Here is a 21,350-nt window from a genome sequence, read left to right as displayed (position 1 = left end):
CCTTGTAGATCGCGCCACTGTAGGAGCGGAATCCCTATGGACAGAGATTCCTCATAGACGGAGCCCCTTACGTCTCTGTCCATAGATAAGACTGGAGTCCCCAGCCAGAGATCTTGCAATGCTCGGGCCGGGGATTCCATTGTTGAATGTCCTGACTTCACTGTCCTTATATGGACAGTAATGTCAAGGGCTTCCCCGGGTTCAGCCCTCAAAGAAGCGCTGTGTGCGGGGAGTCCCCGGCCAAGATCAATTTTTACCGGCCTTTACAAGGATTGCTTCATAAAAAAACGTCTGGTAAAACTGATCCATTGACTTCAATGGGAGCTGTCTGGACGTGAAAACTGCCAAAAATAGGACATGTGAATACACCCATAGAACTTTGTTGTTCTGAAAACGGCCGAGTTTCACTGTCGTGTGAATGTAGCCTAAGGGATTTTTTATTTTATTTTCTACAAACAACAGTATAATATTTTTGGCAGGGATAGTGTAATATGTGAGTTGTTCATGTTTATTTTCACCCAACCACTATTCATGGAACAGAAAGTGAGTGCCCAACCATTGCTTGCTTCGCGCTTAAAACTAATTTTTGTACCTTATCCTTTTGCCAGGATCCAGTAACTCTGTTCTTCAAGGAGCTAAGCCTTCTTTTCACTTTTGTCCCTCTTTCCACTTTTTCAGGTTTCCCTGTATCCTCTGTCCTTTATGTGGGGAGAAAGTAATAAAATATGTAAGCTAGGTGCAACATCTAAGATGCTTCACAAATAGGCTAAAAACATGGATAGAAGTTTTGACGATTACTTTTTCTTTTCCACCTATCAGCCATTTTGCTCATTAAAAAAAAAAAATGTACTGAAAAGAGGTATGGGAGAGAGGGAAAAGTTGAGATCTCGTTTAGGGATACACAGGCTAATATATCAGGAAATTGCAGATTTGCAATGTCCTTATATACTCTCACTGCAAACAGTAGAAAAGCAACAGGGTGTTTTCCATGTAGTCTACAGACTGTTTTACAATAGACCTCCATAAATCAGAGTCTATAGCTTAAAGGCTACGTAGACCTTTTAAATTGTTGTGTTTTTTCCCCTTTTTTTAATAAAATTGTCCATCAGTGTGTTTGCCGCAACTTCCTAAATACATTTTATTAAAAATGATTTTTTTCTTTTCTGGATACAGCTGCTTTTTTTCCTGTATACAGAGCAGTTGTATCCTTCGTAAAGACCTGAATCCGTTCTGTCCACAAGACTTGCGGGTTCAGTGATAGCGGGTCCTGCTAGATCCACCTGTAATCTATCACATCTAAGTTATGAACTTAGATGTGATCGGTGACAGCTTGATCCTGCGTGTCAGAGACACGCAGGACCCACAGGTACTGAACCAGTCAGTGCCGCTGACCTGACGGATATAGGATTCAGCGCAAGACACAGCCGCTCTGTATACAGGATATAAAGAAGCTGTATTTTTATTTAAAAAACAAAACACGATTTTAAAGGTGTACATGGCCTTTAATAAGTTCCATAAGCAACCTATACTTTCCTCTGTCCTATTCCTTGCAGCAGGAGCCAATCTGTTAGTGAGAGTATATAAGGGAATTGAAGTTAGTACAATTCCCTTATACATTAGCCTGTGTACCTTGAAAATATCTGCATATCATAGTAAAGATTAGTAATGGCTTCCTATGTAATATGTTAGGTTTCCCCACATAAATTACCCACTCGTTTGACAGGAACTCGAACCAGGTCAAATTTTGCTTCGGCTCACTGCTCCCTTCTTGCTTATTTTTGGTTCTAAGTAGGTAAAGTATAAAAGTCACGTTTCATAAATCCATGTTCATTCCAAAACAACAAATTAAATATTACTAATAGGAATAATTAACCAGGTCAATGCCCAGTGTTGCATAATCCTCCCAAGACATGCCATTTTTGTCTTACTGGCTAAATCTATTAACAAAGTGTTTATCTTCTAATAAACCATGGCCAGTACAAAGAAAATACATTGCCAGGAAGTAAACTTTGGAGCCACTTTTATTTATGCAAGCAGCAGCAAAGCAATCAAATCTCTCCCAGCATCGGCTATAACAGCCTGTATTTTTACAATGGATAGAGTAGAGGTATGTTATGATGGTTAACAACACAGTGCAAAAGCTCCTCTCTCCATTTACAGAATGCAGTCTGCTGTAATCAATGCCTGTATTGTGCTGACAGCAGCAGAAGCTGCAGGGAATCTGAACATTAGGGTACGATAACAAAAACGAATGCACACATACCCATGATACTGTTTCAGTTCTTGGAGCACTTGTTGCACAAATAGTCTGCAAAGAAGAAAATGTGTTCAAGGCAACATTTTTCCTATAATTTACTAATCTAATTTGAAGGTTTAAGGAGGACCTGTCAACTCTCCTCACCAGGTTAGGGAAATAACTATTCTGGAGCATATTTTCTTAGATCGCTGCATTGTGCCATTAATTTGTTATTCCTCATATAAATGTATGAATACATTTACAACTGGATGTTTCTAGTTACCCTGATAATAGGATGTGTCCCTACACGCTACTCACTTATGTGTGAGTGTGTGTATGTGTACATATATATATATATATGTGTGTGTATATATGTATATGTGTGTGTATTATGCAGGGGTATAGCTGGGAGGGACTTCAGGGGCTCTTAGAGACTAGGCTGCCTGCAAACAGTGGAGACAGGCAGTTAGTTAGTCCAAAACATCTAATGTTTTTCAATGCACCCTTAAGGCCCTATTTTTGTTACGGCCCTCACATGGCTGCATTAAAATCCAATGGGGCTATTTACTCGGCCTGAAGTCCCCAAGCAGAGCATCAGCTAGCGCTCTGCCAGGGGACTCCAGCAGTGCTCCTGTCGTCACTGTCCATATATGGACAGTGACATCAGGACTTTTCCCAGAGACAGAATCCTGGGGCAGAGCCTCTATTAGTGTTATGTCCGGGGACTCCGACACTGGGGGAGCCCCTGACCTCACTTTCCATACGGTATATGGACAGTGACGTCGGGAGCTTTCCCTGGACCGTAGTCCTGGGTCATATCCTAGAATAGCGCTCTGCTTGGGGACTCCAGCACTGCTCCTGATGTCACTATCCATATATGTGCAGTGACGTCAGGAGTTTCCCATCTCTCCAGCACTAGACCCAGGAAAGGGAAGTATAATAATTGTTTTGCTTTTATGTGTTACTGATTATTTATCTTTTTGTGTTTTTTGACAGGTTCGGTTGTTGGACTACTTCTGATTCGAGGACTACCTCGATGACTGCGGGTTTTTTTATTCTAAAAAAAAAGGTTAACGAGGTTTGTGTGGGGGGTTTTAATTTCAATAAAATACTTTTTCATGTCAGTTTTTTGTAACTATATTACTACTGCCTTAGTAATGGCCGCTGTCTGATTGACAGCATCCATTACGAAGGAGGGGCTTAGTGTTAGCTAGTGAAAAGGCTAACTCTAACCCCCCCCCATTATTAACCCGGTACCCATCGTCACCAGGGGTACCGGGAAGAGCCGGGTACGATCCAGTACCCGACTATCTGTAATGATGGTCGGGCAATGGGGCAGCCGCAGGCTGGTACTATTAGACTGGGAAAGCCCCCCCATTTTTCATAACTAGCCAGATACAACATAGCAGCAGCAGGCTAGCATTACCAGGGTAGGAAGGACCACAATTTTTGGGCTTTCCCAGTCTAATAATACCAGCCTGCGGCCGCCCTAGTGCCCAACCATCACTACAGATGGTCGGGTACTGTATCGTACCCGGCTCTTCCCTGTACCCCTGTTTAACAGACATTAAAAAATTTTTTTTTAATGAAATCACAAACCCCCACACAACCCTCATTAACCATTTTATTGAGAATAAAAAAAATGCCGTCATCGAAGTAGTCTTCGAATCTTAAGTAGTCCAACAACCGAACCTGTAAAAAAACACAAAAAAAATAAATAATTAGTAACACATAAAAAAGGAAAGCAATTATGACACTTACGTTTCCTGGGTTCAGCGCTGGAGCCGCAATGTCAGCGAGCTACGCTGTTTCCGTAACTTCAGGAGTTATAAGGCAGCATCAACTCTAAATACGGCCCAGCTTTTACCAACATTCTCCCCCATGCCCCCACCCACTTAACCTCTGCCTTCTAAGCCCCTCTCCCCTCCTCCCACAGAGCCTGTGCCACCATCTACCCCCCACTACAAATAAAGGTTCAAAATCCTCTTCAGTGTCCCCTGCACCCCATGAGACCCCACCTGCCACTTTCTGTTCCCCATAGTACCCCTACCACTTGCTGCCCGGCATTTTACCGGACAATATATTGCAGCATGCTGCACTATTTTGGTCACAATTTTTTTTTACCTGCTTTTTTTACCAGCTTCTAAGGCATCTTTCACACCATGGTATTTCTATCAGTTTACTGTATGTGGTGGGAAAGCTCCTGACGCTTATGATAAATGAATCCATAGACCTCCATACACCCAACAGAGGCTAAAAAAGCTTTTTTTTGCTGCGTGGCATAGCTTTGAAGGCTGCGCTATTCCAATGCACATAAATGTGCTTTTTTTTTTGGGTTAACATGGGCGCCTATGGAAGACACGCAGCAGAGACATTCGTATTTTAAACAGTTTAATGCATCTCCTGGGAGCTTCATCAGCACATACATTATATTAATAGAAATACTGTGGTGTTAAAGCGTCTAATGCAGATGTGAACACAGCCCAATGCTGACAATAATAATAAAGCTGCATTATTAGATCTATCACCAATGTGGCTACAGCTAACGGTTTGCTGACCCTGCCTACTTGTGCTGGCCCCACCCACAACATGAGGCCATGTTTAAATTTTTTTCCTGGAGCACTTGAAGCTCCCAATCCGCCCCTGCCCAACAACCTTATCACCCATATGAGAAGTGCCCCTTTCTTTTTTATTGTTTTTAGCACACCGTGTCAGCTATATTTCCAGTCAAACATGACGACGATAGCGAAATGCATGTCAGGGTATTGAGGGGGACTGGCTCTGTACGAGATCCCTAGTTTGCCTACACTACGTAAACCCTTTTTTTCTATATTTTTGGCTTATGTTCTATGTCTGATTTGGTGCTTTATTTGATCAGAGTGTTCTCGGACATGTTACATTGCATGTTGCACTTTATATGTGATGGAGCTTTGCAGATTCTAAAGCTTATATAGCCTAGGTAAAACTACTAAATATAGAACACAAGTGCACCATTGTTTTGTAGTACAGAATAGTCTTGCTGGATGTTTATTTTTATCTTTTGTCTTGTATATTATCTCTAGGGTACTAGTCACTTGTATATATAAATATTTTTAATATATTGCTAGAATAAAGTTGACTCTATATATATATATATATATATATATATATATATATATATATATATATATATATATATATACACATACACATATGTATACATATATACACACACACTATTACAGATCTCCTTTTTCTGTTCTTAATTGATCTCATTTGATGATGGTTTTGTGATTTTCACTACCTATATAACGAATATGGAGTAATATTCTACTATATGATGCTATTGCAGACCTCTTGTTGTGCCTTATTCTTGTAACAGTACTTTTTTGAGTACACTATATAAACATTTTTTTTTCAATATTCTTGACATGTATTATTTGGGATATGTGATATCACTGCTTTGAGTTTATTTTTGTGATTAAGTTTACAGACTGTTTGATAAAGGTCTATTCCTGAAACGTTACACTAGTTTGTGCTGTGGATTACTATTGAAAAGTTGTTCTATCTACGAAACAATATTGAGCATTGTAATATATACTGTTATGGCTGATCAGGATGTAACGAAAAAACAAGTTCGAGCCATGGACAGTCACATTAAAATGGTCTCATGTAAATATACTTTGCACACAATTTGAGTTCCTTAAGTGTACTTTAATCCCTCAATGACGTGGTTGATTTAAATCTTTTTATATAATTAAGCATTATTTTATTTATTTATTTATATATATATATATATATATATATATATATACATATAAAAATGTGCAGAAAGCAGAGCAGCACAGTAAAGTTATGCGGGTGCCAAGCTTCTGGGGGTCCGACCTTACCCCACCCAAACATCCAGTGCAGAAATGTAGTATATATATATATATATATAATCTTGTTCTTTAAAAAAAATATATGTTTATTTTTCTTTTTATTCCCATTTTTTTTATTTTTCTGTTTTATTTCTTTAGTTTACCACCTTGCAACCACTTATACACCACTAGGGGGAGCTCACTGCATATGGATTTATAAAGCTCCCACTGAATCAATGTTAGCTCTATAAATCTTTATACTACAGCTAATGGTGGCTGCTGGCAGAAAGAGTTGTCATTTAAAGAGGCTCTGTCACCTTATTATAAGTGCCCTATCTCCTACATAATGTGATCGGCGCTGTAATGTAGATCACAACAGTGGTTTTTATTTTGAAAAAGTATCAATTTTGAGCAAGTTTTGAGCAATTTTAGATTTATGCTAATTACTTTCTTAATAGACAACTGGGCGTGTTTTTACTTTTTTACCAACTGGGCGTTGTAAAGAGAAGTGTATGACGCTGACCAATCAGCGTCATACACTTCTCTCCATTCATTTTTTGCAGTACTTGCAACACAGAGTGATCTCGCGAGATCACGCTATGCAGTCACTCCTACATTAAATTTACCGAAGTGTCTTGAGAGTGAATAGACATCACCTCCAGCCAGAACGTGATGTCTATTCACACTCACGACACTTCAGTAAAGTTGCTGTGAATGACAGATCTCGTGAGATCACACTGTGCTGTGTGAGTAAGTCCCCAAGAAACGTTACCATTGTAGCTACAGAGAAGATGAAAAGTAAATTGATCAGTTGCTTTACCCTCCCATCGGTGTGTGCTGATAGGTGGGTGTGAAGGAAAAGACGCTGTTGCGGTTTTGCAGTCACAGCACTGCCCAAGCTGTGGTCGGTCAAAACAGTTAGGCTGAATGCACACATTGCGTATTATGTGCGGATTTGCCATGCGTATTTTCATGCGGCAATCCGCAGCGTAATGCAGTAGCAGCAAAGTAAATAAGATTTAAAGTAATCTCATCTACACAGTGGAGATTTTTTTCTGCATGTAAATTGACCTGCGATGCGTATTTTAATATCTGCAGCATGTCAATTTATTCTGCGTTTCAGCTTGTGATTTGTATCTGACTAGTTTTAAAGAAAAACACACCAAAATACGCAGCATAAAACCGCACCTATTTCCGCATCAAAATGTAAATACCTTACTTAAAAACGCATCAAAAAACGCACCGGCAGGTGCGGTTTTAGCTGCAGAATTACGTGCGTGCAACTGCAGTTTTGGTGCAAATTTTTCTTGCGCATTACTGCTCCATTCCTATGGGGCTCCCAGGATCGGCAAAGTAAGCCTGTTCTCGTGATCAGTGGGAGTCACAGTGGTTGAACCCTCACCGATCAGATATTTATCACCTATCCTACGGATAGTTGATAAATATGGAGTATGGGAAAAACCCTTTAACTTCCCAAGAAGAATTATAAGCCTTTTCAGTCTCCGCTAAGATTAGTCTTAATGACAATGGGATTCATGGGAGAGTAGCATGGGTGAAGCCATTGCTATACTAGAGTAACATCAAAGCTTGTCTTACATTTGCAAAATAAAACACCTGTACCAAGCCATTTCTGATAATATTCTATGGACAGATGAATCCAAAATGGAACACTGTGGACAACACAAGTACGCAGTCTAAATGGCTGAGGATAAAAGAAAGTTGTGAACTAGCTTACCTAAACACCTGACAAAGCCAACAAGGATACTGTAGTAGTAACTGTTTACAGCAGTTTATGCATGAAGACCTACCAATATACTATGTGCCTGCACTAAAACAGTTCTGCAATTATTGCTGCAAAAAGTGGTGCAAACAAGAAGTTACTATTTCACATGGGTGATATGGATGGGTTCACTCAGGTTCTCGATTACATTTTAAGGAAGCAAATATTTTCTCACAGCCATGTATATAAGATATGTCTGACCCAATTCTTAGATGGGGTTTCGAGCAAATTTAAAAATGTATAAATACTTATGTATTAAAAGACACACAGACGTGACTTATAAGGTAAAATAATGTTCATTTAAGTAAAATGTTTGGTAGTGTTCCAAAAGACGTCACATTTTACTGAATTGGAGGCCAGCATATGTGTGCACTAAGCCATTTTATATAATTTTATTTCTACAAAATAAAAGTAGCTGTATATTATACATTAAAAGGTGTCGTTTTACAGTGAAACTAGCAAAATTTTCATAATTAATTAAATTGAGCTCCAAGCTTCATTTAATATACCAGGGTATTCATACTTACTCCCTAGTGCCTCAGATGTAACCGTCCAAGGTGCTCTATACACTATAGGTCCTCGAAGAGGTTGACCAGTGAGATAAGATTGATGGCCTTTCCTCAGGATAGGCCATCCTATATTTAATCAATGGGGGTCCGACTCGTCACGCCCGCTTGATTAGCCGAGCCCTGCTTCCCCTTTATTCCTTACTCTTCTCTACACTGTACAATGCTGTGACACTCGCAGAGGTGGGGCACAGTATTAAAGCACTATCCCATTCAAGGGAGAGATTAACTCTTTACAAACAGCTGTCTCATCCTCCTCCTCCTCCTCTAGTTTGGGTGCATAATATACAGGAAAATGTTCTTACATGGCTAATAAAAGTAACAATATTCTATATGAAGTAAATTTTAAGCTCCTTGGTAGAAGTGACCTAATTTTTCGCCCAATTTGTGTTTTTTGCTGATTTATCTGATTTGGAATCCATTAGGATTCAATGGCGAATAATTCACCAGGTGTGAGACTTGCGTTTGGTGAATTTATGAAAAAATAGGTGTATCAATTCTTGCATTGTATACAATAGACCAGCACATCTACAAAAACAGCACAACAGGTGAATTGATTCGCTCACCCCTATTCCTGACCAGATCGGAGTACAAAACTCCATACTGCCATTCAGATGCTGTATAGAACCAACCTCCCAGAGAAGTGGGAAATCTTATCGTTCAGTCAGAATCTCATGAGTTTTCAACTTCATTCTGCTGAAATGAGGAAGTAGAATTACTCCTGTAATACTCCGATGTTCTGCTGATGATAAATACAGTATAGGAAATACGTCTTAGAATTTAATCTACTGTGACTTTCTAAGCTTTTCTCAATGTTAAATACTTTTGTGTCAAAAAAGACAAAAGTATAGTAGGTATGATACCTTTATTGGCTAACCATATAGGCTCCTTCTTCAGGCAGTTTACAAATGAATGTCTTAGAAAAAAAGCACAACATTTAAGATGTTACACAAAGACAATTAGTACATGAGGTGATACATCATTAAGATAAGCCGGGGCAATAAAACTGAGGTTATAGGGGTGATGACTTTTAAGCTTTTCTCACAATCGATAGATTCTGGACCTACAGTGTACAGAACACCTTGAAAACTTGCATTTGAGGGACCAGAATTATTGCCTCTAGTATCTTACATGACCCAAGTAGGTCTACATACTATGAAAATATGACACAACACTACATGAGAAAAGGTTGTTTTATTTACATACACATGAGTTGGTTCCACGTGGTCCTTCTCAATAATTTCCATTGCAGGGGGTTGGATTACTAGATAAGAAATATACATAATTACATTTTTATATGGGATTATTCATCATGTTGCAGGTGTATTATCAACAGTGAAATGAGAGCGCAGTGGTACAATCTACATTGAATACTAAGGATCTGTTCACATCTGAGCCCTAGTTTCTGTTTGTAACAAAAACCAGAACGCAGTGCCATATCTGTCGACTGACCCCATTGACTTATAATGGGACCCATCGGGTTCCACCACGTTGCCTGTAGTTTTTTTTATTGTCAAATATGATGGAATCAGAGCATCCGACGCATATATGAACCGAGCCTAACTACAAATACAATATATTAAATATTCTGAACCTGTTTTACAGCATGTATTGTAACCATGTGCTGCATTCACAAAACTGAAGGTCATTTCCCCAAATCTCCCACCGTTTCCTGCTTGTTCAGTGTCTGTACAGGGCTTGTTCTTGTGATTTGCATTCTGAGGTGGGTCATTGACTCAGAGATTTATTCTGATCATCTGATCATCCTGTATGGGGAGTACTAGCGTGATTTAAGTCTCTGTAAGGCCAGGGTTACACTGAGACGTTTTGTAGCGCTGTTGAGCTACAGCTGCAGTCCAATGATATACAGTACATTGAGTTGCATGCAACCTTGTGGACTGCAGCTGTCACTCAAGAGTTAAAATCAATCATTAGCACTACAAAAAGTCTCGGTGTAGCCCAGGTTTTAATGAACCATGCAATACTGTGTGCACCAGAAAATGTTTGATACTTGTTTTATACGTGGTGTATCCGCTATTACTTATAGAGACAAGGCTCCCCCACGATGATATGAGTACTTTGTCAGCTTGAATGCCACAGGTTGCCTAACTAAAGGATACAAAAAGTACTAGTGTTCATGTACCTTCAACTCAATTGAGCTATAGTTGAAAAAATAAAAATGTAACGATTTTCTGAAACATTGAGGAGTAAGAGAGGGGGCAGTTTTGTTAGTATATACATGTCCGATAGAGATCGCTGCAGGAGAAATGTATGGCCAGGCACAGCTTCCCCTGGTAATAAGAGCTAATTGACATCGGCTAGAGAAGCCAGGCCGGCGGAGATTGGCTGATCACCGGGCAGACTTCTATATAAACGATACAACACATGTTAAAGCTTTAGACGAACTGTTAGGGGGAAAAAAGCACCACAATCCATATGTATTATATGATTTAGCTAAGTTATTTCTTGCCATAAATTAAAACGGCCAGTTTTGATGGAATGTTAGTAGAAGTAGTATTATAACTACTGAAGAGTTAGGGTATGTTCACACGATGAGAGGCATTTACGCGTGAAAAGACAGACTGTTAACAGCTGCCTCGTTTCACACGTAAATGCTCCTCCTCGCATTTTGCGAGGCGTCTGAGACGCTCGTAAATCTTGAGCTGTGCTTCATTGAGTTCAATGAAGAACAGCTCAAATTACGTGGCAAAGAAGTGCCCTGCACTTCTTTGCCGAGGCAGTCCATTTACGCGTCGTCGTTTGACAGCTGTCAAACGACGACACGTAAATTACAGGTCGTCTGCACAATACGTCGGCAAACCCATTCAAATGAATGGGCAGATGTTTGCCTACGTATTGTAGCCCTATTTTCAGGCTTAAAACGAGGCATAATACGCCTCGTTTACGTCTGAAAATAGGTCGTGTGAACCCAGCCTAACAGTAACTACAAACACAGTGTCGAAGTTGTTTACAGCCAGTTCAGCAGCCCACAAGTTACTGTAGTTATGTGACTGGCAACCTACACTGCAAGCACATTATCTGCTAGTACGGCACGAAGCATACAATGCTCCAGCTCTGTTTCTGTCTTTCACCCCTGGTGTGTGTCCCAATAACGTCATTGGATAGCAGGTTATTTATCCATGGCAACTGTATCTGTGGGTTCTGTGCTGTTTCTGATCCACTGTTGTGATGACCAGTCCAATTCTGGCTCTGATTCTGGGTTGCCCTCTAGTTTTGTGGTCTGGCTTTTATTTGTCTTCTGGTTAGAACTTTTGTTTACATCTCTTGGCTTTCTTCTGGATCATCACTTGGTTATTTCTGTGATCAATCTTTTTGCTAAGACTTCAGCTTGTGGAACCCATTTGTGGGAGAGGGGGTTCAAGGTCTTAATGATATCCTAGTTGAACTATTTGATTTTGTGCTGAACTGCCTTGGAATATAACATTATGTACCGTACATCAGTTGATGTGTCTCCTAGTATTGCATTTTTATGTTGTAGGATAATTGGAAATTCTGTGTACAGGAGCGTAACTATAGGGGTGCAGTGGTTGCAGTCACATCCGGGCCCTGGTGCTACTACATCGCAGAATTTCAGTATTATAAATGAAGCATGATGCATCAGGGCACAAGAGCTTCAAGTTATGCCTCTGGCTGTGTGTGTGTATAAAACGGACACTGAACAAGTGATTTATTATCACTGCAGGCTTGTGTATTATACATTTTCTCAGATTGGTAAGCCTTGGATTTATTTTTGTTTTACTCATGTTTGTAACAGCCAGATGGCACTGCTTAATATCGGGAAACGTCAGAGGGTGATCACATTTATACAAGAAAATTAGACAAGCGTTAAGTGACAGTGTTTGTTTAGAAAATAGTTCATGTTTTAGTAGATGAACCAGACATTTAGTAAATGTCACTTAAACACAAATAAAAATATTAACCATGTCAATTTTGAATATATAATTTATTTACCATGCAGAAAATGCCAAGATATACACAGCATAATGTCAAGCCATACAAATTCCCTCAAAAGGTACCCGTAATCAGCTTTTAGCCCCCTAAAGTGCTCCCACCATAGGACATGCAGAGACCTTACAAAATATAGACATGTGTGTCATCAATAGCGCAGCATGCCTTATAAAGAGAACTTTGAAAAAGTGAATATTGAGGCATCCGCTGGGTGTGTCTTCATCCTAGAAATTCCAGCGTTTATGACGCCAATCTCACCCATCTTTTCCTGATTGACCTGGATGACACCTCCTGTTGTTTACCATCTAGGAGAAGTTTAAGGGGCTAAAATTGCATGACAGGTTCTCTTTAAATCCTAATTCCGCCACAAAAACTCCCCTGTACAACTATAACAACCCCTAGGTCCATTGCACATTGACACCTTTTTTTGTATTCATCTGCTTTTTATCTTTTAGTTCAAGCACGTGTTCTCCCAACTTACCACAGTACTACAAACTATTTTTTATAACTGATTTGGGTAGAGCCTCCTGCCCTGTTCTCTCCCAGGACCCCTATTTAAATAATTGTCTGTGACCACGACAGTTAGGACCACTAGGAGACCCTGTGTAACCCAAAATAAGTATTTACAAGTTGTTGTCATTTTTTTAATAAATACTTTTAGAGGTCTTAATGCCACTCTTACTGAGTAAAAGATGGTAAGGACAATGCCAAACAGATAGGGGAATGGTCTGAAAAAAGTGCTGACTTTACTTTGCCTAGGAACCCTCACATTTAAAGAGGTCATGTCTGATTGCTGGGTGCCCCACTGCTGGGACCCCCACTAATCACTAGTACAGGGGTTACGGGCCCCCCTGTCCACCTCACTGCACCCTCCGCAGTGAGGAGAAGATTAAATGGAGTGGGTTGTGCAGTCGGTACCCTTGTTCTGGTGATCAGAGGGGGTCACAGAGGCAGGGCCGGCATAAGAACCTGGCAAACCCAGGCAAGTGCCAGGGCCCACTGCCTTCGGGGGGGCCCACTCGACTGCCGGTTGCTTTACGCTGCCACTTTACATAGCGGCGGGTGCAGCGGCGGACTGGCCCACCAGTGGATCCTCTGGTGGGTTAAGCCACCAAACTGCATCAGTAAGCTCTGCTCTATGCCCTGCCACTCACGCAAGGGACATCAGCATTCCAGTGCAAGTGACGTAATCAAATCGACGTGATTACGTCACTGCGCCGAGTCACAGAAAGTAGACAGACAGGAGTGACAGGACCCATTTTTTTTATTGCCGCAAAGGGTGCCTAACTTCTATATGGGGACACAAACTGAGGACCTAAATTCTATATGGGGCATAAACAGTGCATAACTTCTATATTGGGGGCACATACTGGGAGCCTAACTTCTATATGGGGGCACAAACTGAGGGCCTAACTTCTGCAAGGGGTATAAAGGGGGCCTAACTTCTATATGGGGGCATAAAGGGGGCCTAATTTCTCTAAGGGGGTACAAAGAGGGCCTTACTAATATATGGTGGCACAAAGGTAGCCTAACTAATACATAACGGCACAAAGGGGGCTTACGTTTTTTTATATTAGGTGTCTAGTTTCCGCCATTTTACTGCCGCAGCCACGTGAGTTGCACCGCAAAGGGGCCCACTGAGGCCTTGTCGCCCAAGAGTCCACATAAACCTGGAGCCGGCTCTGCCCAGCGGTTGCATCCCCATGATCAGACATTTATAGCCTAGCTTGTGGATAGGTAATTAATGTCTATCTTGGCACAACCCCTTTTAGACTCACATGCACAAAACAAAAAACAACTTACACAAGCCCGGAGCAATGTTAGAGAAAGACCCTGTGCTCAACTTTGGGTGGGAGGTGCTATCATGCAAATCACAGTGGTATGACATCATTGAATTGTTACACTCAGTCACAAGGTAACCCACCTCAACAGAGAGAATGGCTAAGGCGAGGATAAACTGTTGTACAGTATGTACACTGTGGTTAGCAATTTGATAAAAATGAATGCATCATATTTCAGCAGCATTGTATAGTAAGTACGTCATTTAATAAACTTGTTTTGATAACTTTTAGTTGTTTGAATGATTTTTAAATGTGTGATGGTGGAAGCCCCAGTTTAATTGCCCCATTTCCCCTTTATATAATTCATCCTCGTACATACGGGGAAAGTGCCAGTTTATAGTGAGATTCTGGGCACGATCAAAATTTTGAATGTCATAAGACAAATCTCAGCAAATTGGACATATGCTTTACAAATACAAACATATTCCATTATGTTTGCAGCAGACAGTAATGCAATATACTTAGGTTTACATATGAAAGTTAGAATCGACACACTCACCCTCAATGACAGGACATGAAGATTCCAGGCTGCGGGAGATTCTTGGTGTTGAGATCTTGTCAAGTGTGGAAGGCATCGATTTTGAACGCAGTCTCCTACCAGAGCCTTCCTCATCCTTCCAAAATTTGAAATGAGACATTTTATAAGTGACGATCTGTGGCACTCTATATACTCTCCACAACCCCTTTGTAGTCTTCTGTAGGTGGTGCTTAATAGATTTAGGCTCTGTATAGATGTGGACATTTAGGGGGGTCGTAGCTTAAAGACTCCATTTGTACAATTGCATAAGATCACTTTCAGTTGAATTTCCCACATAACATTTAGTTCAAAAAATACACTACATTAGTGTAAAGGATTTGCCAGACACAGCTTCTGTGTCGACGCCCGTGGTTAATCAGCCTGCATCTGTGCCTAGGTCTGCTGGAGTGACTCAATCAGCTACCACTCAGGCTGGTAGGTTGAGAAGTGGGAGAACCTATCACAGCCTTGCCAGATGGTTCTAACTCCCGCCCTTGGTCTATGTATACCTTCATTTGCTGCTTGTCCTTTGCCTGTGATTGTCCTGTTTCCTGGCTCTGCTGTTCCTGCTATATATAATTGACCTCTGCTTCATATCGACCCTGGCTTGACTGACTACTATTCTTCTGCTCTGCTTTTGTTACCACGCACTCTCCTGGTTTGACTCGGCTCATTCACTCTCCTGTTGCTCACGGTGTTGCCGTGGGCAACTGCCCCACTTGCCTGCTTCAGTGTACCCTTGCCCTGTGTTGTCTGTCGTGCACATATTGAGTGTAGGGACCGTCGCCCAGTTGTATGCCGTCGCCTAGGACGTGCCATGCAAATAGGCAGGGACTGGGTTGCGGGTAGATTAGGGCTCACCTGTCTGTCTCCCTACCCTGCCATTACATAATCACAGGCCCATATACCTTTTCTACCCTGGTCCCTGACACAACTATGGACCCCCTTGAGGCCCTGGCTCAGCAAATGCAGGGTCTCTCCCTACAGGTCCAAGACCTGGCTCAGAGGTGCAACCAGCGTGATGCCACCCTGGTAGTGCCCCCCACATCACCTCTTGAACTCCACCTCAAGTTGCCTGACCGGTTCTCAGGGGACCGGAAGACTTTTTTCTCCTTCCGGGAGAGTTTGTAGGCTCTATTTCCGTTTAAGACCCTGAGAACCAGCGAGTGGGTATAGTTATGTCCCGGCTCCAGGTCGGCCCCCAGGAATGGGCCTTCTCCTTGGCTCCTGACGCCCCTGAACTTTCGTCTGTTGACCTTTTTTTTTCTGCTCTCGGGCTCATCTATGACGAGACTGACAAGACTGCCTTTGCCGAGAGTCAGCTGGTGACCTTACGGCAGGGTAAGAGACCCGTTGAGGAGTACTGTTCTGACTTTAGGAAGTCGTGTGTAGCTTCTCAGTGGAATGACCCTGCCTTGAGGTGTCAGTTTAGATTGGGTCTGTCGAACACCCTGAAAGACCTGTTAGTTATCCCTCTTCGGACTCTCTAGATCAGGTTATGGCTTTAGCGGTACGTCTTGACCGACGTTTCAGGGAACGACGACTTGAACGTTTTTGTGCCTTCTCCTCTGGCTCCCCTATGATGGCTTCCGAGGTTCCGTTGCTTCGTTCTTCCACGAAAAACTCGTATGAACCAATGCAACTCGGGGCCTCCGTGTCTCCCCAACAACGTAGAGAGTTCCGCAGGAAGAACGGTTTCTGCTTCTACTGTGAAGATGACAAGCATCAAGTGAACGACTGTCCTAGGCGTAAGAATAAGCAGCTGGAAAAGTTCCGCGCCTAAGTGACCATCGGGAAGGTCGCTTGGGCGCACAGGTATTTCCCGTAAATATGAAGCCTAATAAAATCTTGCTTCCCTTTCAGGTCTCTTTTGGTGGAAGGTCTGCCACCGGCAGTGCCTTCGTGGACTCAAGGTCTTCTGCTAATATTATGTCTGTGGAATTTGCTATGTCTCTAGCTATACCATTGATTGATTTGCCTAAACCTGTCCCGGTAGTGGGTATCGACTCCACTCCACTTGCTAATGGTTATTTTACGCAGCATACCCCTGTATTTGAACTCATGGTTGGCTCCATGCATTTGGAGCAGTGTTCTGTGTTGGTGATGCAGGGATTATCATCCGATTTGGTTTTAGGCCTTCCTTGGTTGCAGATGCATAATCCCACGTTTAACTGGAATACTGGGGATCTTACTAAATGGGGTAATGAATGCAGGACTTCCTGTTTTTCTATCAATTTGGTTTCTCTCGCTGAGGAGGTGAACACCCTACCTGAGTTTATTCAGGACTTTGCTAATGTTTTTTCTAAAAAAGCCTCCGAAGAGTTACCTCCTCATAGAGAGTACGATTGCGCAATCGATTTGGTACCAGGAGCTAAGCTCCCTAAAGGTAGGATATTTAATCTCTCTTGTCCTGAACGTGAAGCTATGAGAGAATATATCCAGGAAAGCCTGGCCAAGGGTTACATTCGCCCCTCTACTTCCCCGGTAGGTGCTGGCTTCTTCTTCGTAGGGAAGAAGGATGGTGGTCTTAGGCCATGCATCGATTACCGGAGCTTGAATAAGGTCACTGTAAGGAACCAATATCCCCTTCCTTTGATTCCTGATCTCTTCAATCAGATTCAGGGGGCCCAATGATTCTCTAAGTTTGATCTTCGGGGGGCTTATAACCTTATCCAAATCAGGGAAGGGGATGAGTGGAAGACTGCGTTTAACACGCCCGAAGGTCATTTCGAATACCTCGTCATGCCCTTTGGGTTGTGTAATGCTCCCGCGGTCTTCCAGAATTTCATAAATTAGATTTTAAGAGACTACCTGGGGGTATTTCTTGTAGTGTACCTTGATGATATACTTGTGTTTTCCAAGGACTGGTCCTCCCACATTGAGCATGTCAGGAAGGTGCTCCAGGCCCTTAGGGAGAACAAACTCTTTGCTAACACTGAAAAATGTGTGTTTGGGGTGCAGGAGATATCATTTTTGGGTCAAATCCTCACTCCTAACGAATTCCGCATGGACCCTGCCAAGGTTCAGGCTGTGGCGGAATGGGTCCAACCTGCCTCCCTGAAGGCTTTACAGTGCTTCCTGGGGTTCGCTAATTATTACAGGAGATTTATTGCTAACTTCTCGGTCATCTCTAAGCTTCTTACGGACCTTACTCGCAAAGGTGCTGATTTCCTCCACTGGCCTCCAGAGGCGGTTCAGGCTTTTGAGGTCCTTAAGAGGTGCTTTGTCTCTGCCCCAGTGCTGATTCAGCCTTACCAAATGGAGCCATTCATCGTGGAGGTTGACGCCTCCGAGGTGGGAGTGGGTGCTGTCTTGTCCCAGTGTATTAGGTCTCTCACCCATCTCCGTCCCTGTGCCTACTTCTCCAGGAAGTTCTCCCCCACTGAGAGTAACTATGACGTTGGCAACCGCGAACTCTTAGCCATTAAATGGGCATTTGAAGAGTGGCGCCACTTCCTGGAGGGGGATAGGCACCAGATAATGGTCCTTACCGACCACAAAAATCTAGTTTTCCTAGAATCTGCCCAGAGGCTAAACCCGAGACAAGCTCGATGGGCGTTGTTTTTTACTAGATTCAACTTTGTGGTCACCTATAGGGCTGGGTCTAAGAATATTAAAGCTGATGCACTGTCGCGTAGCTTCACGGCCAGCCCTCCTCCTGAGGAGGATCCTGCTTGTGTTTTGCCCCCAGGTATAATCATATCCTCTGTTGATTCTGACTTAGCCTCCGAAATTGCGGCTGATCAAGGTTCAGCTCCCGGGAACCTTCCTGAGAACAAGCTGTTTGTTCCCCTGCAATTCCGGCTAAGAGTACTCAGGAAGAATCATGAATCTGGCCATCAAGGCATCCTGGGTACCAAGCACCTCATTTCTAGAACCTATTGGTGGCCTGGGTTGCTTAAAGACGTTAAGGCCTACGTCGCCGATTGTGAAACTTCTGCTAGGTCCAAGACTCCCAGGTCCCGACCAGCGGGCTTACTATGTTCTTTGCCCATTCCCCAGAGACCTTGGACCCATAACTCCATGGATTTTATCACCGATCTGCCACCATCCCAAGGCAAGTCGGTGGTGTGGGTTGTAGTGGACCGCTTCAGCAAGATGTCCCACTTTGTACCCCTCAAGAAACTACCCAATGCCAAGACGTTAGCTACCTTGTTTGTCAAACACATCCTGCATCTCCATGGGGTTCCTGTTAATATTGTTTCTGACAGAGGGGTACAATTTGTTTCATTGTTTTGGAGGGCCTTCTGTAAGAAGTTGGAGATTGATCTGTCCTTCTCCTCGGCCTTCCATCCTGAAACTAATGGCCAAACTGAGAGGACTAATCAGTCTCTAGAACAATATTTAATGTGTTTTATCTCGGACTGTCAAGATGATTGGGTCTCCTTCATTTCCCCTCACCGAATTCTCCCTTAATAACCGGGTCAGTAACTCGTCGGGGGTCTCCCCCTTCTTCTGTAATTTTGCTTTTAATCCACGGTTCTCCTCCATTTCACCTGGTGGTTCCAACAATCCCGAGGTAGATGTCGTTCATCGGGAACTGTGCACAGTCTGGGCCCATGTTCAGAAGAACCTTGAAGCGTCCCAGAGTATCCAAAAGACTCAGGCAGATAAGAGACATTCTGCTAACCCCTTGTTTGTGGTCGGGGATCTGGTGTGGCTATCTTCAAAAAATTTGCGCCTTAAAGTTCCGTCCAAAAAATTTACTCCCCGGTATATAGGGCCGTACAAGATCATTGAGGTCCTTAACCCTGTCTCCTTCCGGCTGGAGTTACCCCCGTCCTTTCATATACACAACGTGTTCCATGCCTCCCTCCTGAAATGCTGCTCCCCGTCCTTGGCTACCTCGAGGAAACCTCCGGTCCCTATTCTCACCCCTGAAGGGGTAGAATTCGAGGTGGCCAGGATTGTGGACAGCAGGATGGTCCAAGGCTCCCTCCAGTACCTGGTCCATTGGAGAGGATACGGGCCTGAGGAGAGGACTTGGGTACCCGCCCGGCATGGGCTATTGCTCAGGAAGTTCCATCTTCGGTTCCCCAACAAGCCAGGTCCACCTAGGAAGGGTCCAGTGGCCCCTCATAAAATGGGGGTATTGTGAAGGATTTGCCAGACACAACTTCTGTGTCGACGCCGGTGGTTAATCAGCCTGCATCTGTGCCTAGGTCTGCTGGAGTGACTCGATCTGCTACCACTCAGGCTGGTAGGTTGAGAAGTGGGAGAACCTATCACAGCCTTGCCAGACGGTTCTAGCTCCTGCCCTTGGTCTATGTATACCTTCATTTGCTGCTTGTCCTTTGCCTGTGATTCTCCTGTTTCCTGGCTCTGCTGTTCCTGCTATATACAATTGACCTCTGCTTCATATCGACCCTGGCTTGACTGACTACTATTCTTCTGCTCTGCTTTTGTTACCACCCACTCTCCTGGTTTGACTCGGCTCGTTCACTCTCCTGTTGCTCATGGTGTTGCCGTGGGCAACTGCCCCACTTCCCTGCTTCAGTGTACCCTTGCCCTGTGTTGTCTGTCGTGTACATATTGAGTGTAGGGACCATCGCCCAGTTGTACGCCATCGCCTAGGACGGGCCGTGCAAGTAGGCAGGGACTGGGTTGCGGGTAGGTTAGTGCTCACCTGTCTGTCTCCGTACTCCGCCATTACAATTAGTATTTATGACATATTCAAAAGGGTTTGAAATACTATGTTTATACCTTCTTTTCTGAATCTGTATCATCACTTGTAAGGTCAAGTTTTCCAATGTCAGCCTCTATTCTCAGGTTAGACTTTGTGGCCCATGATCGAGATAATGGCATAATCTCTTGAGTTGTGACAGTGGTGGTTTCTTCCAGTTCCCTCTCTACATCACTTTCCATTTCTGAAGCATCAAGACTAAGTCTTCAAAAAGAAATCAACACCATTAGTACAAACAAATCCAATAAATAGTATATGGTCTTTTTATGGGCTATTTTGACACAGCACATGATTACAGTGAGAAAGTATAAATAGTTAAAAGTTGGTGGTTTGGGAGTCTTATATTTTATTAACAATAAACCTTCTTTTTTTAAACCCTAACGACCAAACCAGTTTTGGCCTTTTGGCTTTTTTTTGGCTAACCACAACAATGCGCCATATGCCCTATTACAGCATATGGGCGTTGTGGAGGTAGGCCTATGCTTGAAAAGTGCAAAGAAAGAGTATGTAATGAATGGCCAGCTGCAGCTTTCAGCAGAGCTTACATCTGAGTTTCTGAAGCCAGACCAGTTTTTTAAAATTGATTAATATATATATATAATTTTTTTTTTATAAAGAAAAAATGAGACACCGTGTTGTCAATAGCGACCACGGCATCTAAGCCGTTCGAAAGAGGAGTCGGCCCCCTCTGACAGCCCATCGACAACCACACGCGACTTGATTGTGAGGTGCCGATAATTGTCATAGCAGCCAGGGGCCTAATGAAGGCACCCAGGTCTGCCATCTTTCTGCTCCTGTTAAGCCCGACAGAGGCAGAGCTGAATAGGAGCCAGTAAAAATTACAATGCACAGAAATACATTAGTTGGTTTAAATTCCCTAGGGGAACTAATAAAAAAATGAAAAAAATTGTTAAATAAA

General features: G+C 42.8%; 1 protein-coding gene across 1 annotated transcript in view; it reads right to left on the bottom strand.

Moving 5' to 3' along the window:
* Positions 1-21,350, bottom strand: part of ARHGEF18 (Rho/Rac guanine nucleotide exchange factor 18) — a 478,484-nt gene that overhangs the window by 131,526 nt on the left and 325,608 nt on the right. Inside the window, exons 4-9 of the mRNA XM_075863189.1 lie at positions 20,452-20,635; positions 14,731-14,845; positions 9,628-9,685; positions 2,264-2,308; positions 1,713-1,784; positions 593-698 (exon numbers count right to left, since the gene is read on the bottom strand). Of these exons, the coding sequence (XP_075719304.1) occupies positions 593-698; positions 1,713-1,784; positions 2,264-2,308; positions 9,628-9,685; positions 14,731-14,845; positions 20,452-20,635 (580 nt within the window). The remainder of the gene's footprint in view (positions 1-592; positions 699-1,712; positions 1,785-2,263; positions 2,309-9,627; positions 9,686-14,730; positions 14,846-20,451; positions 20,636-21,350) is intronic.

The sequence above is a fragment of the Rhinoderma darwinii genome, chromosome 1 (assembly GCF_050947455.1).
Source record: "Rhinoderma darwinii isolate aRhiDar2 chromosome 1, aRhiDar2.hap1, whole genome shotgun sequence".
NCBI lineage: Eukaryota > Metazoa > Chordata > Amphibia > Anura > Rhinodermatidae > Rhinoderma > Rhinoderma darwinii.
This window is presented reverse-complemented; position numbering and strand designations above follow the sequence as displayed.